The sequence below is a fragment of the Melanotaenia boesemani genome, chromosome 16 (genome assembly GCF_017639745.1).
Source record: "Melanotaenia boesemani isolate fMelBoe1 chromosome 16, fMelBoe1.pri, whole genome shotgun sequence".
Lineage (NCBI taxonomy): Eukaryota > Metazoa > Chordata > Actinopteri > Atheriniformes > Melanotaeniidae > Melanotaenia > Melanotaenia boesemani.
The window spans coordinates 13,706,612-13,719,960 of NC_055697.1; the positions used below are offsets into that span (position 1 = coordinate 13,706,612).

The following is a 13,349-nucleotide window of genomic DNA, read 5'->3' on the forward strand; positions in this document are numbered from 1 at the left end:
TATCACTCTGTACCAGTCTCTTAGCATACAGTGAATTAATCTTCCAACTCATTACTGTTAAAACTTGAGACTGGGGACTGTCATTAGCAGCCACCCCCTTGGTTACAGACAAACTGAGACACTGGTTTAAAATGTTTGTCCAAGCCTGCAGTGCAGTAAAATACTGAAGCTGGAAACTGTACCATCCCTAATACAGAAAAATGATTAAAAACAGAAGGACCCATCTTAACAATGAATTGCCCTCAATGAGTCACTGAGGGTATATAAAAAGCATAGTATTATTATGATCATGTAAACTCAGTGTGTATGATGGTCACAAAAAGTACAATATGAACAGGAGTATGTGGAGCATATAGCAATGAATCACCACAATAACAATCTGGCCATCCATTGCAGTCATCATATATTAAATCTGAAGGTTAGCAGGAAGTACATTAGAGGCAAAATAATACATATTATTTTGCATAGCATTAAAATATATATAACAGTATGCAAAGTTTAAGAGTCAAAGGATTTAAATAAATGGCATCTTATATTTGTTGCCAAAGGACCTTTTTTTTCCTTTTAAACCAATATTAAATTTTTTAAAACTGTTTATGCTGTAGTTAATTAATTTTTAGAGAAAAATAAATATTTCTGATTGTTCTAGACTTATATAGAGTTATATTCAGTTATACTGTGCCGAAAACAAAGAAAAAAGTATTTTATGTTAATCAAGTTCTGTGCATTTGTCTTATTTTTACTCTGCTGTGACTTAAAAATAGTTCTTTCCCTCGTTGCACCTTGTCTGTGGCAGAGCATAGAACAGGAGTGAAGTGAGGTGCCTACTCCAGTTTACTATAAGTGCAACTGAAAGCTCCCAACAAATATGTATAAATAATACAATATCTGAATTAAGGCGATATGTTTTGCTACTGATGGCATGGAAGCTATATTCTGACCTACATCCTGGCCAAAGCACTCGTACTAAGAAACTTGTGCCTAAATTCTAAAAACAAAACCAAAGATTATGACTTTACTAAGGTCCTGATAGTTTGCTCTCTAAAAATTCCTTTAAAAAATTGTAGAATTACAAGTGACAAAGTCATGTGTCAAGAAACATTAACCGGTAATTTTACAAGAGATAGCCTATGGATCAGGGTGACTGGCATGCGCTGCTCTATAAGCATGTCTCTGTTTTATTTATCAGTCCATCATCACCATTTTTTTTTTGGACTTGATCAGTACACGTGTTTTTAATCCATATGTCAATATATATATATATTTTTTAAGTGTTATGGGAGAGTGTTATAACCAAAGAACAATCATGTTAAGACTGAGTAGCTGGGGTCCAGCTACTGGTCGTACAACTCATGCAGAAATAAAATCAAATATAAGTTTGTGGATGTTTTGGTTTCTCCCTTGAGAAAACAATAAGATCTTGTCTGAGAAGCGACTCCCTCAGAGACCTCGCAGCAAATTAGGTGAAGAGACTACCCATGGGAATCATGTAAATATGCGGGTGTGTAAAGTAGAACTGAGAATAAATCTAGAGCAGTCCAGATCAGAACTTGAGCAGAAAGAAACAGTTGAGTAGGAGGTAGCTGAAAAACAAAGTTAGTGGAAAAAAAAACAATAACTGATGAATTTTTAAATGACAAGTAATAATTAATGAGTCATACAATAAACTTTTGCATTACACTGCAAACATCGTCTTGAAAAAGTGAGAATGATCACATCCAGAGCAGTTGTTCTGCCAAGTAGATCCAATAAACACACATCAACATAATATGCTTTTGTATAAGTGTCCACGCTGGACATACAATTTACTCCTGTGAAAAGGAGCCAATTCCATAATGGAGACTCACCTTGAAAGGTCTGAGAGCACTGCCAACTTTAGTGCAGCAGTTCCTCTCTGCAATTTCCAGGTGTCGTCCCCGGCGCTGGAGCACCTGCAGTTTGCCCTCTAGTTCCTGTAGGTTGTTTCTGTCCTTGGAGGACAAAGGACGTCCATCTTTACACTAACAAGAAGAAAAGCCAAAAAATGAAATAAGTAAACAAACATGCACATAATTTATGTACTATTTTATTGACTATTTTCTATGCATTCCTGCACTTGTAAATCTGACGTAACAGTACAGGAAGTTTTATGAGGGTATTTAAAATAAACTGCACAGTAATGGAAAAATTCAAGTAATTGACCTTACAAGTGATAGCCTAAAATATTAATCAAAAAGAAAACTTGACCTTTAACTCAACATTTAGAGTTATTTATGTCAGTGAATGGATAAATGAAGCATTAAAATTGTTGTGGTCTAGAAATTCAGTTATTATAAATCTGGCAGTGCATATTCTGTATAAACTGCATAATATGCAAAAAAACATTTGTCCAAAAGACAATTGAAACTAACACTTTCTCAAGTATTAAATGAGTGCTGAAACTCTTAAAATTCTTCTAAAACTTTTTTGTTATGTGTTGCATTTTAGCTCTTTTTTTGTTAGCTATACATAGAACTTCATAGAGAACCAAATCTGGTTGTCTATACACTTGATCTATACAAGGAATAAATGAGGACTTATAACGTCAAGAAGTCTTGGGCTGCTTGCTTTAGAGAAGCTGGTTAACAAAGGCTTAACTAAACTTATATAACAACATGCAAGGAAAGAAGGGCATGAAAATGAATAAATAAATAAAGAGGAGAGAGGATATGCGTGTGAAGCTTTTGGTGAATGCATTACTGTGCACAATGTGAAGATAGGTGTAAGAGACAAACCTGGAACTTTATGTTTACTGATATAAAGGTCTTTAACATGTTATTCAATGGCTTGTAATGAATCTTCACTATTTCCTTGTGCTTATGTCACCTGTGTGCTGTATGTGCTTCCAGTTATCTTGAGACACACCTTGGATTTTAGCTTTCCAATCTGATGCTCAACATCTTCAATGTCCTCTGTGTTCTCCAGGCGTTCATACTGCACACTCCGTGTGCCTTTTATCAGATTCAGAGGCATAACAGACATGCCATATGCCTGAAAGACAGTGCAAAACTACCATTATAATCACACATTATTGTCAGAGCAGGGTGGCACATATGGCACGTGTACCCACCCACACACTGTAACTCCTGCCTGATGGCAAAGCCATCACAATGTGGAACACGACAACAGTCAAATAAGCAAACGCACACACACACACCAGCTCACACACAGCAAATCATATAGTTCCTGGCCTCTCAGGCTATGTCATTTTTGGTAGAGGGAAAAAGATTAAAATGGTGGAATCTATAATTGTGCTGAGGTTTATTGAAGAATTTTCTGCAACCATTTTGTGTGGATATCGTTGCCTTATATCGCCCTGATGCATTTTCAGCGTAACAGTGCCCCCATGTGACAGCTATCCTATGCATCCAGCATTCCAACATTTCAAATACTATCATTTCAGAGAGAAAGAACTGGATTTTGTTGGGATTCTGGGGGAAGGCACCCTCAGAATTGTATAAGCCAATTTTAAATAAAAACTAATCAACTTTCTCTTTTGGGTTTGAAGGCAGAAAATGTGTATAAATCATCGACAATGAAAGACACAGACAGGGACAGCAAGAGAATACATGAAAACAATTCAAAAAGTAAATTTCCTCAGTGGTCCTCAATCACCTCAGTGTTAGAACTTTTTTTTTTTTTAAATGAAGGACATATTTAATAACAGGGAAAAGGCAGATCAATAAAAGTGAGAGTAAAACCCACATGCCAATGTTTTCTCTGTGCTGTGTCATTTTTACAAACGTACAGAGGTGTCACTTTATGGGTACATAATAAAACAAAGGGGCTTTTTGTCCAAAGACACTTCCAGCCTTTCAAAACATGCTTCACCTTTTCAAAAGGGGGAATATCAGAGGTTTTATATACATATACACATATATATATATATACATATACACATATATATATATATATATATATATACATATATATATATATATATATATATATATATATATATATATATATATATACATATACACATATATATATATATATATATATATATACATATACACATATATATATATATATATATATACATATACACATATATATATATATATATATATATATACATATACACATATACATATACACATATATATATATATATATATATATACATATACACATATATATATATATATATATATATATATATATATATATATATATATATATATATATATACATATACATACATATATAACTATATACATACATATATATATATATATATATATATATATATATATATATATATATATATATATATATATATAGCCTATGTATCTTTTTTTTTTTTTTTAAATTAATTTATTAAACTTTTACTAGTTTTTGAGTGTGAAGTAGCATTAGGAGAGCCGCGTGGGATACTAAGTCAGGCTACACTATTATTAGTCTCTGCTGTGGATCTCTGCTACGGGCGAATGTCGCCTCCTGCAATGAATCATGGAGCTCTTAAGGCCAGAGCATGTCCCGAATATCAAATACACTCATAAAAGGAAAACCTGTCCCAGATCCCAAGAGAAACATTTCCCTTCCCCTCAAATGTGCAGCTACAAGAGAGAAATATAATAAAGAAAAAAAGAAAAAGGACACAGGTGTCCCTATGTTTGAACCTACATTTGTGGTTCACATATAATGATGTATGCTCATTAAATTTATTTTAAAACCAGCTTTGTTCAACAATAACCAGAAATAACATATCAGAGTAAGTGAGGATGTGTGTGTGACTTCATATGTGTGTCACTGGCTGAAATCACTCAGAGTCCAATGCCACTGAGTGAGAAGAGGCAGAACTGGTTGGATCCAAGCCTCCTTTACAAGTCTCCTCTTTGTTGTTGTATCTACTTGTGATAATTGAGCCAAAAGACAAGAGGAACTGTACCCCCCCTCAACATTCTTAATATGGCCTGACAAAAAGACAATCCAGTACAACACACACCATTAAAGCTACTCAGAGTACATTTCCTGATTGATAATTATGCTGCTAATACATAACCAAGCACATTTATTATTACACTTGACAAATAAAATCAATTAGCTGCTTGAAAACAATGTTCCATAAAGAAGCAGTGGAAAAGATCAGCATCCTTCTCCCTCCACCCACTTTAATGTTAATAAATGAATTAAAGAATTTTCCATCTTAGAAGGCAAGGGTGTGAAGCTAAGCTGGACACCCATAATCTCCAATCCCTCACTGTATCTGGATATAACTACATAGGCAAGGGATTACTGCAGGAAACCTTTGCCACACAGTATAATACAGTTGCTTTCACAATTTCTACTTAAGCCTTTAGAGTGTAAAAATAAATAAATAAATAAACCTCATGCTAACTTTGTCCTAAGGTAGTGTCAACTTCTCAAGACTTGGAGACATCTGAGATGGACCATAACCCAGGGCATAAATTTGTGTTTTATTTTATTTTAATTTAATGGAAAAAAGAAACAGATGCGGTGTGCTCTGAACCAAAGATGGAAAAAAAGATCTTTCAAACTGTTATAAGCAATAAGTCCAAAAGTGGTGCCATGACATGTCACTGTACGATGTTGTATGATTGCCCTTGGCAAACCTTGGTTACACTTCTGTGATTGTAGCATTGATGCAGAAAAGTACATTGACATTTTAGAGTCACATATGCTGCTTTAAAGATGACACCTTTTCAACAACTTAATGCAAAACCACATTACAAGTGCATGGATATGGAATACAAATATGTAAAGAATTTTAAAATAAACAAAAAAAATTACATATTCAGATAAGTTTACAGGAAGAATCAGCTGAAATACTTCATGGTATGGTATTCCCAATGCCAAAGCATCTTTTAACAAGGACATGACATGTCATTGTGGTACATGTGGTTTAAAAGGAATAAAATGCAAAAGCCCTACATGATACTGACATTGTGTGTTTGTTGCATCAGTCTACTACAAATCCAAGACTGTATATCTATCCTTCTGGTCAAACTCATTGAATCTTCAGGAAATTACCTTATCTCCAAGATGTTCATCAATACTCTGATCGTCTAAAAAAATGAGAGGGGAAAAAAAACAAAGAAATATAGCTGCAAGCAGCAATCTGTAATCCTTTTAAGAAGCTCAGCTGCCAAAATTAAAACCATGAGCAGCAATGAAAAGGCCTCAGGCTTACAAGGCTGAGCAAATTCACCACATCTCAATTAATTTTAATCAAGATTGCTCAAAAACAGTTGGAGTTAGGGGCAACTTCCTGTCATGACCTACCGTTTGCTAGAACTTGTGATTGATAATGGCCGTGTTTTTAGACCAGTCTATCCAATTTGTTTGCCACTCAGTCCCCTTATGCTAGTACATACTGGATCTACTACAGCTGAACTGCTGTTAAAAATCTTTGAAGACAAGCTTATAGTATAGCTTACCAACAAACATGTGAAAATAGAAAGAATTAGCCTCATAGTCATCTTATACAGAAAAAAGCAGCCCTGCTCTCAGCTATAAAAGTATAATCTAAATTGCAGCCTAGTTTTAAAACAGTCTACAGTGGTTGACTGACAGGCTTTCCGGGCTACCTAGAACAATTAAATTAATCTTTTGAAATTCTGAACAGAATTGTCACATGTTTGATGTAACAGCTCTGATTAAAGTAAAGGAAGTAAGCTCATAGTTGTCAGAGTCTAAGGTTTTGAGGCTAAGACAATGTAATAACTGTATTTTCTTTTACAAACTAACGAAGAATGCATAATTGTGCATCCTTTGCAAGCTTAAATTTATATTAACCAAAAAAATTTAATGTAAAAAAACACAAACACCATGTACAAGATGCAAATATTGTTACCATATGCTTGCTAGTCAACTGGACATTACCATCTGGGGATCGTTAGCTTGCTGAATAGGAAGATGTTCACTATGCTGACAGAGGATTTAATGCTCTAATGATTTGGATGAACAGTATATACTGTAAGTAGTTTTTCCCCTTTTATTGAAAGCACACTGTGTTTTTGTTTCTTGCCTTCTATTAAATGTTACAAAACGTAAAGGCATCCTTTTTTCAGTCACATTTTATTCTAAATTACAGTTCTAAATGTCAAACTGATTTAAAAAGCCTGTGGGTAGGAATGAAATAGAAATCCTAAAGTTTACATCTAAATATAAACAAGCTCAAAGTATTGAAGACAAAAAAAAGGAAAAAGCCATTTTATAGAAACACCACCAATTTATTGAGAGACCTATTCTTTCCAGGTCAGCCTTAGGGTCTGTGATTAGAACAAGAGACATTAATCTTCTGTACCTCACTTTAGTATCAGCATCTTACAGCTTGAAGTTTAAAAGCTGGGTTCACAGGAGACAGAGCCACAACAGTCAAAAGTCAATACGCTTGCTTTTAAATTAAGCAGAGGGACTTCACATGATGTATGAGCTTTGAGAACATGTCATTTCATCACTGCTGAGGACTTTTAAGCAAAGTAGAAAATAACACACATGCACAGAGCACTACCTACATACTGTCTTACCAAATGAAAATATGTCTAAGATTGAAAAATCATTGCTGTAAAAACCTCTGGCTTCACACTGATTAACCACAGCTAAATGCTAATTTCACTGATATGACTGATATGTCAGTAAAGTTAATTGGAAGAGTACATTTATTTATTTATTATATCTGAACATACAGTAAATTCTTATGTGGTTTTGCTATGTTTGATTTGATGGCAACGCCTTGGGTAAAAAATAAAGTAAGTATACAGTATTGGTAATGATCCAGTGAGCATCCTTTAAATTAGAAAACATTTTGAATTAGGTGGGAACATTGTTCATTTTCATGTGAAACTAAACCAAACACCAAACTTCATTAAAGTGTTCTGTCAAAGGATGCATCTATCTGAAAAATGCATGTACGCATCAGGGGAAAAAAAAAAAAAAACACTACATGAACGTGGCTCACTTTGTATTATTAATTTTAAATGTAGCAGGTTTCAGTGTTATATTGTGTTTACATCATGGAGTTGTTTGCATTAAGGGTAGTAGGCTATGTCTGCACTGTGTAGTCATAAATTAGCACAAGAGTCATGAACTACATTTCCGCTTCTTATAGAGGCCGTCACTTCCATTCCATTAAGTTAATCGGGCTTAGCAGTAGCACATTGTAAGATATGATAAATCACTGAGATCATTACAACTTTGGGGAGTTTTCCCAGCTTAGGGGATAAATAAAATGCTGTAGACGAAAAGGATGCTGAATATTATATGTTTGCAGTCAGGCGAGGGGCAGCTGCTGCTGTTGGTTGTCTGTGAATGACTTCAGCAAAACAAGAACATCAAAGGTTATACAACGGGAGCTTTAATTTCCACAGGGCCTTTCCAGAGCCCATACCAACACTGGTCACTAAAAATCTAAGCGCAGGTCCATCTTCTATGTATACAAAGTAGTTATCCACTCTTTAGAGAACTGTAAAAGGCAAGTGAATAAAGTGGATAAAATCCCAGCTGGGATGGATTATATGTCCTGAAGTGCGATTGGTTCTACAACTTACTTGTCTGGGTTGTGTATTTTTTATGAAGAGCTCCACATCCAATTGTTGTGTAATTTGTCAAATAGTAGCTCCAAAGAAACTGGATAGATTGGGGTTGGCTGTCACTTTTTATTTTCACTCAAAGATTTGAAACCCGAGTAGGACTTTTCTTCTTTTTTTTTTATTCTTGATATCTTTCTGCAAAAGTGCAGTAAAGGCACCATTCTTTGTTGCACCAGTATGGCACCAGCCCTACCACCTCCAGGGGAATATACAGGGTCTAGTAACCAAGATAATGCCTATATGAAAAATGGACAGCATTAACCACTCAATTTTTCTGATCTGGGGAAAAAAGAAGAGGAAAAACTGCAGAACGCTGAGGGAATCAAAATATAGGCATATATTAATGTACACTGAAGCAGATCTATATATGAATATATATAAAAATAGATAGCAGAAAAGTGGTTGATAAGCCTGTGAGGAGCACCCATACATCATAAAAAGTCTCAGCTGCTCAGGAGAAAAGACAGCAGCCTGAGCAATTTGAGCAATTGAATGTCAGGGCCTTAAAATCACAAAGCATTACTATTACTGAACAGCCACTCCATCACCACACACATCCCAACCATGAAAGCAGGAACCCATGCACACCATAACTTTTACTGAAACCTAAAGAATATGTTATACAAACAAGGACCATTAGCCATTAAATATCCAGTGAATCATTATTGAAAATCTCACAAAGGGAATAGTTTTCTATGTAGCCTTTTACATTCTTCAAAAATATTTTCTAAGTCAGGTGTGTCTGTATATGTACAGCCTTTATTCAGCTACAGAGGTGTCAAGATTTAGTCTTCACAGTCGATGATTTGCAGTAATTACTGGACAGATATATGTTGCTCCAATGATCACACATGAAACAACATAAACCTCATGTCTAGGGGCTCAACTCACCGTGTAAGTGATCACTGCCAGCATGCCAATCAAGGTCAAGGAGCTGATGGAAAAAGACAAAGCTGGTAGACCATCTGCAAGCGAAAAGTCAGGAAAACCATTAGAGATGTGTCCTGGACCAAAAAAAAAAAAAAAAGAAAAACAACACACTCTTTGCAACAGGTGCAAATAAACAAGAACCTTTATTTTAATGTGCATTTTGATGGTATTTCAGTTGTTTTGTTTTTCAGGGTGAAAACTGAAAATGGTTGCACTCCACTGACCAATTTTACATCTAAATTTCTTTGAATCTTAAAAGTTTAACAATACATAGGCTCATAAAAGCCACACATCCACTCCATTGTGCAATTTTCTTCTAAAAAGCAACACGAGTGTCGTGTTTTTAAGTGAAACTGGAAATTATTACAGCAGACAGCTAGAATTGCCAGTAGAAAAGATGTGACAAAGGCACACACTGGCTGCTGAAATTTTCTCTAGATGAAGCGATAAAAACCTGTTGGTATCCTGAGGAAGTCAAAGAAAAGTTTTGAAAAGACACTTAAATCAGGGCTTAGTTCAGGGCTGATGCTACACAACACTGAAATGTTTGAGGTTCAAGTTGTTTTATATGGTGAAAATGTGTTTTTCTGGTACCCCTGTTTGCGTAGCTCTTAGCTTAGGGTTCTCCCCACCTTTCCAAACTGAGAGCACTGTAACCGCCGCTTAATGCAGGTAACAGTGGCTGGTCTTAATTACTCTGCACCAAACAACTTAAAAAAGAGCATGTCTCTTAGGCTGATATATTGACTAATGGGACAAATAATAATAAAATAATAAAAATAATACTAATAACAACATCAACAAAATAAAACCAGACATCATGCATAGTGAAACAGGGGCATGAAGTAGGGGTTTACTAAGCAGATATTATATAACACAAAACCAAAGATGAAACTGGAATGAGTCAAACACAAGACTAAAATTCAGGATATATTATCTTGTATTTCTATTCATCATTCTTTCTAAATTTAGTCTTTTGGTGGTCCGTCCACCGTATGAGGGACTGATGACGAACATAGCGACAGTACATTGTACTTTTTTATGCTTAAACAGCTTGTAAACAACTACAAAGCATCTCCGCATTGCTTTAGAGAATTAATTTCTTGAAAGCATCAGGGCACCATGTTTTTATTTTGTTTTTTGGAGGGCAAAAGCACATTGTGTTAGTATTCAATAACTCTTAGATTAAATACAGTCTCTTTCTTTTTTTTCAAGATACATTTGTTAAACATTTCTGAAATAATTGTAATTTTCTATATGACTACAAAAAATATTTACACAGCTGGGTCATCAGAGTGTACGCAGGTTGAGTTGATGCGCGTCACCTCTGAGGCAGAAAGAGGATCACCCATCAGGCAAGGGCAACAGTAGGAGTCACACCAGCTGCCAGAGATAAAGTTAGAAGACAGGGATTGATGAGGAGACTGATTGCCTCACTCCCCTGTCAAGATCACACCTGTCATGGGGTTCCAAGTAAAAAAAAAAAAAAAAAAAAAACCTACACATTTGTCCTTTTATAGATATCCACACATCCTCTCAGCAGCAGCTTCATAATGCCCATACCACCTGTCACTGTGGGCATAGGTGGCTCTCTGATTGTCTTTCACCTTGACAGCGCAATTTAATTCGGAATATTAAGTCAGTATTCAGGGCATGTATAATTTGTGCCGTCATTTATCAATTTAGTTTCAAAGTAATTCACATGAAGTAGAACAAAAGCATGGGAAATTTGAGATAAACTATATGTGTTCTACTGTCTGCAAGAACATTTTTTTTTAAATCTGACAGCTGGGCTGAACATTAACATTTGAATACCTGTTTCCTATGTGTTTCATTGCGATTTTATTGCCTTTGTTTAGCGGTGAGCTCAGTGAAATAGACAATAGCCTTGTGTTCTGCATTGAGAACATTCTGTTCATGAGCTCCACACAAAGAGAAGGATAGATGTTTGCTGCCAGTCTTCTTCGTTTCTTGAGCAGATTTTCCGGGGATTAAACATTGCAAGTGGTGCTTCCACATCTTTTCAGCGTCAGTTCAAACACCAATGGAATGAAGAAGCTCTTATCTCACTCTGCATATAGCCCTTCAGGCTTCTGTTCATGCATGAGTCTTGTGCAGAAAGGTGTTCATTAAGAAGCTCCTTAAGCTCTGGCATCCTACTTCAATGGAACGACAGAATCATAGAAAGCAACTAGAAAGCAGCTTTATGTTTAACAATGCGACACATACCATCATAAAACACATGTTGAGGCTTACAATGCTCTTGAAAGGTTATTACAGACTAAAGGATAGGGAATTCCTCTATTTTAAAATGCAATGCACACAGACTTGTACAGCTAAGCATTGAAGCTGTAATAAAACATAACCTGTAGTTTGCAGCCTAAACATAATGACAGAAGACAATTACTATTAACTGCTGATATTCTGGCCTTAGAAAGAGAAGACATTTACACAGTTCTGTCATGTCTGCTTCCTCAACCTGTGTTTCTGATCAGCTCCTATACAGATTTCCGTAGTGTTCCTTAGCTAATGTAGTGATTTCAGTGAGGCCTGAAGTCCATAAGCATCCAACACTGAAGTTCTGCCGTTTCTCTTGGGCACAGAAATGCCTCCACATTCTAATGACTTTTGGATAACATTATATACTGAATTATATACATTATATACTGAATTATTCAAGTTGTTCTAATCTTTATTTCTCTCCTTTTTACTGCTAAGAGACTCTGTCTCTTCAAGGTGCTCTTTTAACATCCTAACATGTTACTGACTTGATGCCAGTTAACACAATTTATGTCACTATTTAGTAAAAGAAAGACATAAACAAATATATGAGACCCCTTGCTTGGGTTGCTTTGACAGCACTAATGTATGTTACACTGACTTGCTATGCATCACTACAAAATACTTTTTGAATATTACATTGATAACCATCTACCCAACTATCTGCATATCTATCAATTTATTTAGAAAAAAAAAAGATTCATTAAAAATTTTAAAGCAGTACTTTGTGGTTTTGAAATACAAATTTGAGGGCCAGGTGCCAATCCTCCTCTTGTGCAGGCAACAGTGTCCTAACAAGTAAAACGTTAGATGTATTGGCCTGAATTGTCGCAAAGAAGTATGGAGTGTTACGTAGCAAACATGGCTTTTCTTTACACAATTAACCTCCCATCTGGCAAGTGAAGAGAGAGGGAATTATAAAAGGGGAAGATTTCCTCAGCAGCCGAGCAGTTTCCCCCTGTGCCAGAGGAGGAAGGTTAGGGAGAGCATGTAGGGGTCCACCATTATGCAGAGAGGCAGATGGTTCAACTTCCTCCCTGATCCCCAAATGGCAAAAGGCCAAAGCAGCACTAGGACTCCACTTTTGGTCTTGTTCCTGCTTCAGCATGAGTATAATCACTGGCACTGTTATGTTAAACAACTCAACTCAACTTTATTTATAAAGCCCTTTAAAATAACCACCGTTGAAACAACGTGCTGCAGATAAATGGACAAAGCAACACAGAAAATACAAGAATCAAACAGAATACTAAATAATATAATAAAATACAATAAAATAATTCTTCATTGTTTATAAAATATCTTCAAAACAATAAACAATTTTAAAAGAATAACAGATTAAAAACAAATAAAACCAATAAATAAAACAAACTACAGCACACTAAAACAGGAACAGAGTCTCAAACTGGTCTGAAAGCCAAAGAATAAAAATGGGTTTTAAGACGAGTTTTGAAAATGAACAATTAGGAAGCTTGTCTAATATGGAGGGGGAGCTCATTCCACAGTTTTGGACCGGCAACTGAAAAAGCTGGGTCCCCTCTGAGCATCCATTTGGACCTCAGT

The 13,349-nt window shown here is 35.5% G+C and overlaps 1 protein-coding gene across 1 annotated transcript in view; it reads right to left on the reverse strand.

Annotated features, from left to right (window-relative positions):
- The window catches only part of lmbrd1 (LMBR1 domain containing 1), a 63,033-nt gene that overhangs the window by 22,400 nt on the left and 27,284 nt on the right, over positions 1-13,349 (reverse strand). The window contains exons 7-9 of the mRNA XM_042010298.1: positions 9,468-9,541; positions 2,884-3,009; positions 1,848-2,000 (exon numbers count right to left, since the gene is read on the reverse strand). Of these exons, the coding sequence (XP_041866232.1) occupies positions 1,848-2,000; positions 2,884-3,009; positions 9,468-9,541 (353 nt within the window). The remainder of the gene's footprint in view (positions 1-1,847; positions 2,001-2,883; positions 3,010-9,467; positions 9,542-13,349) is intronic.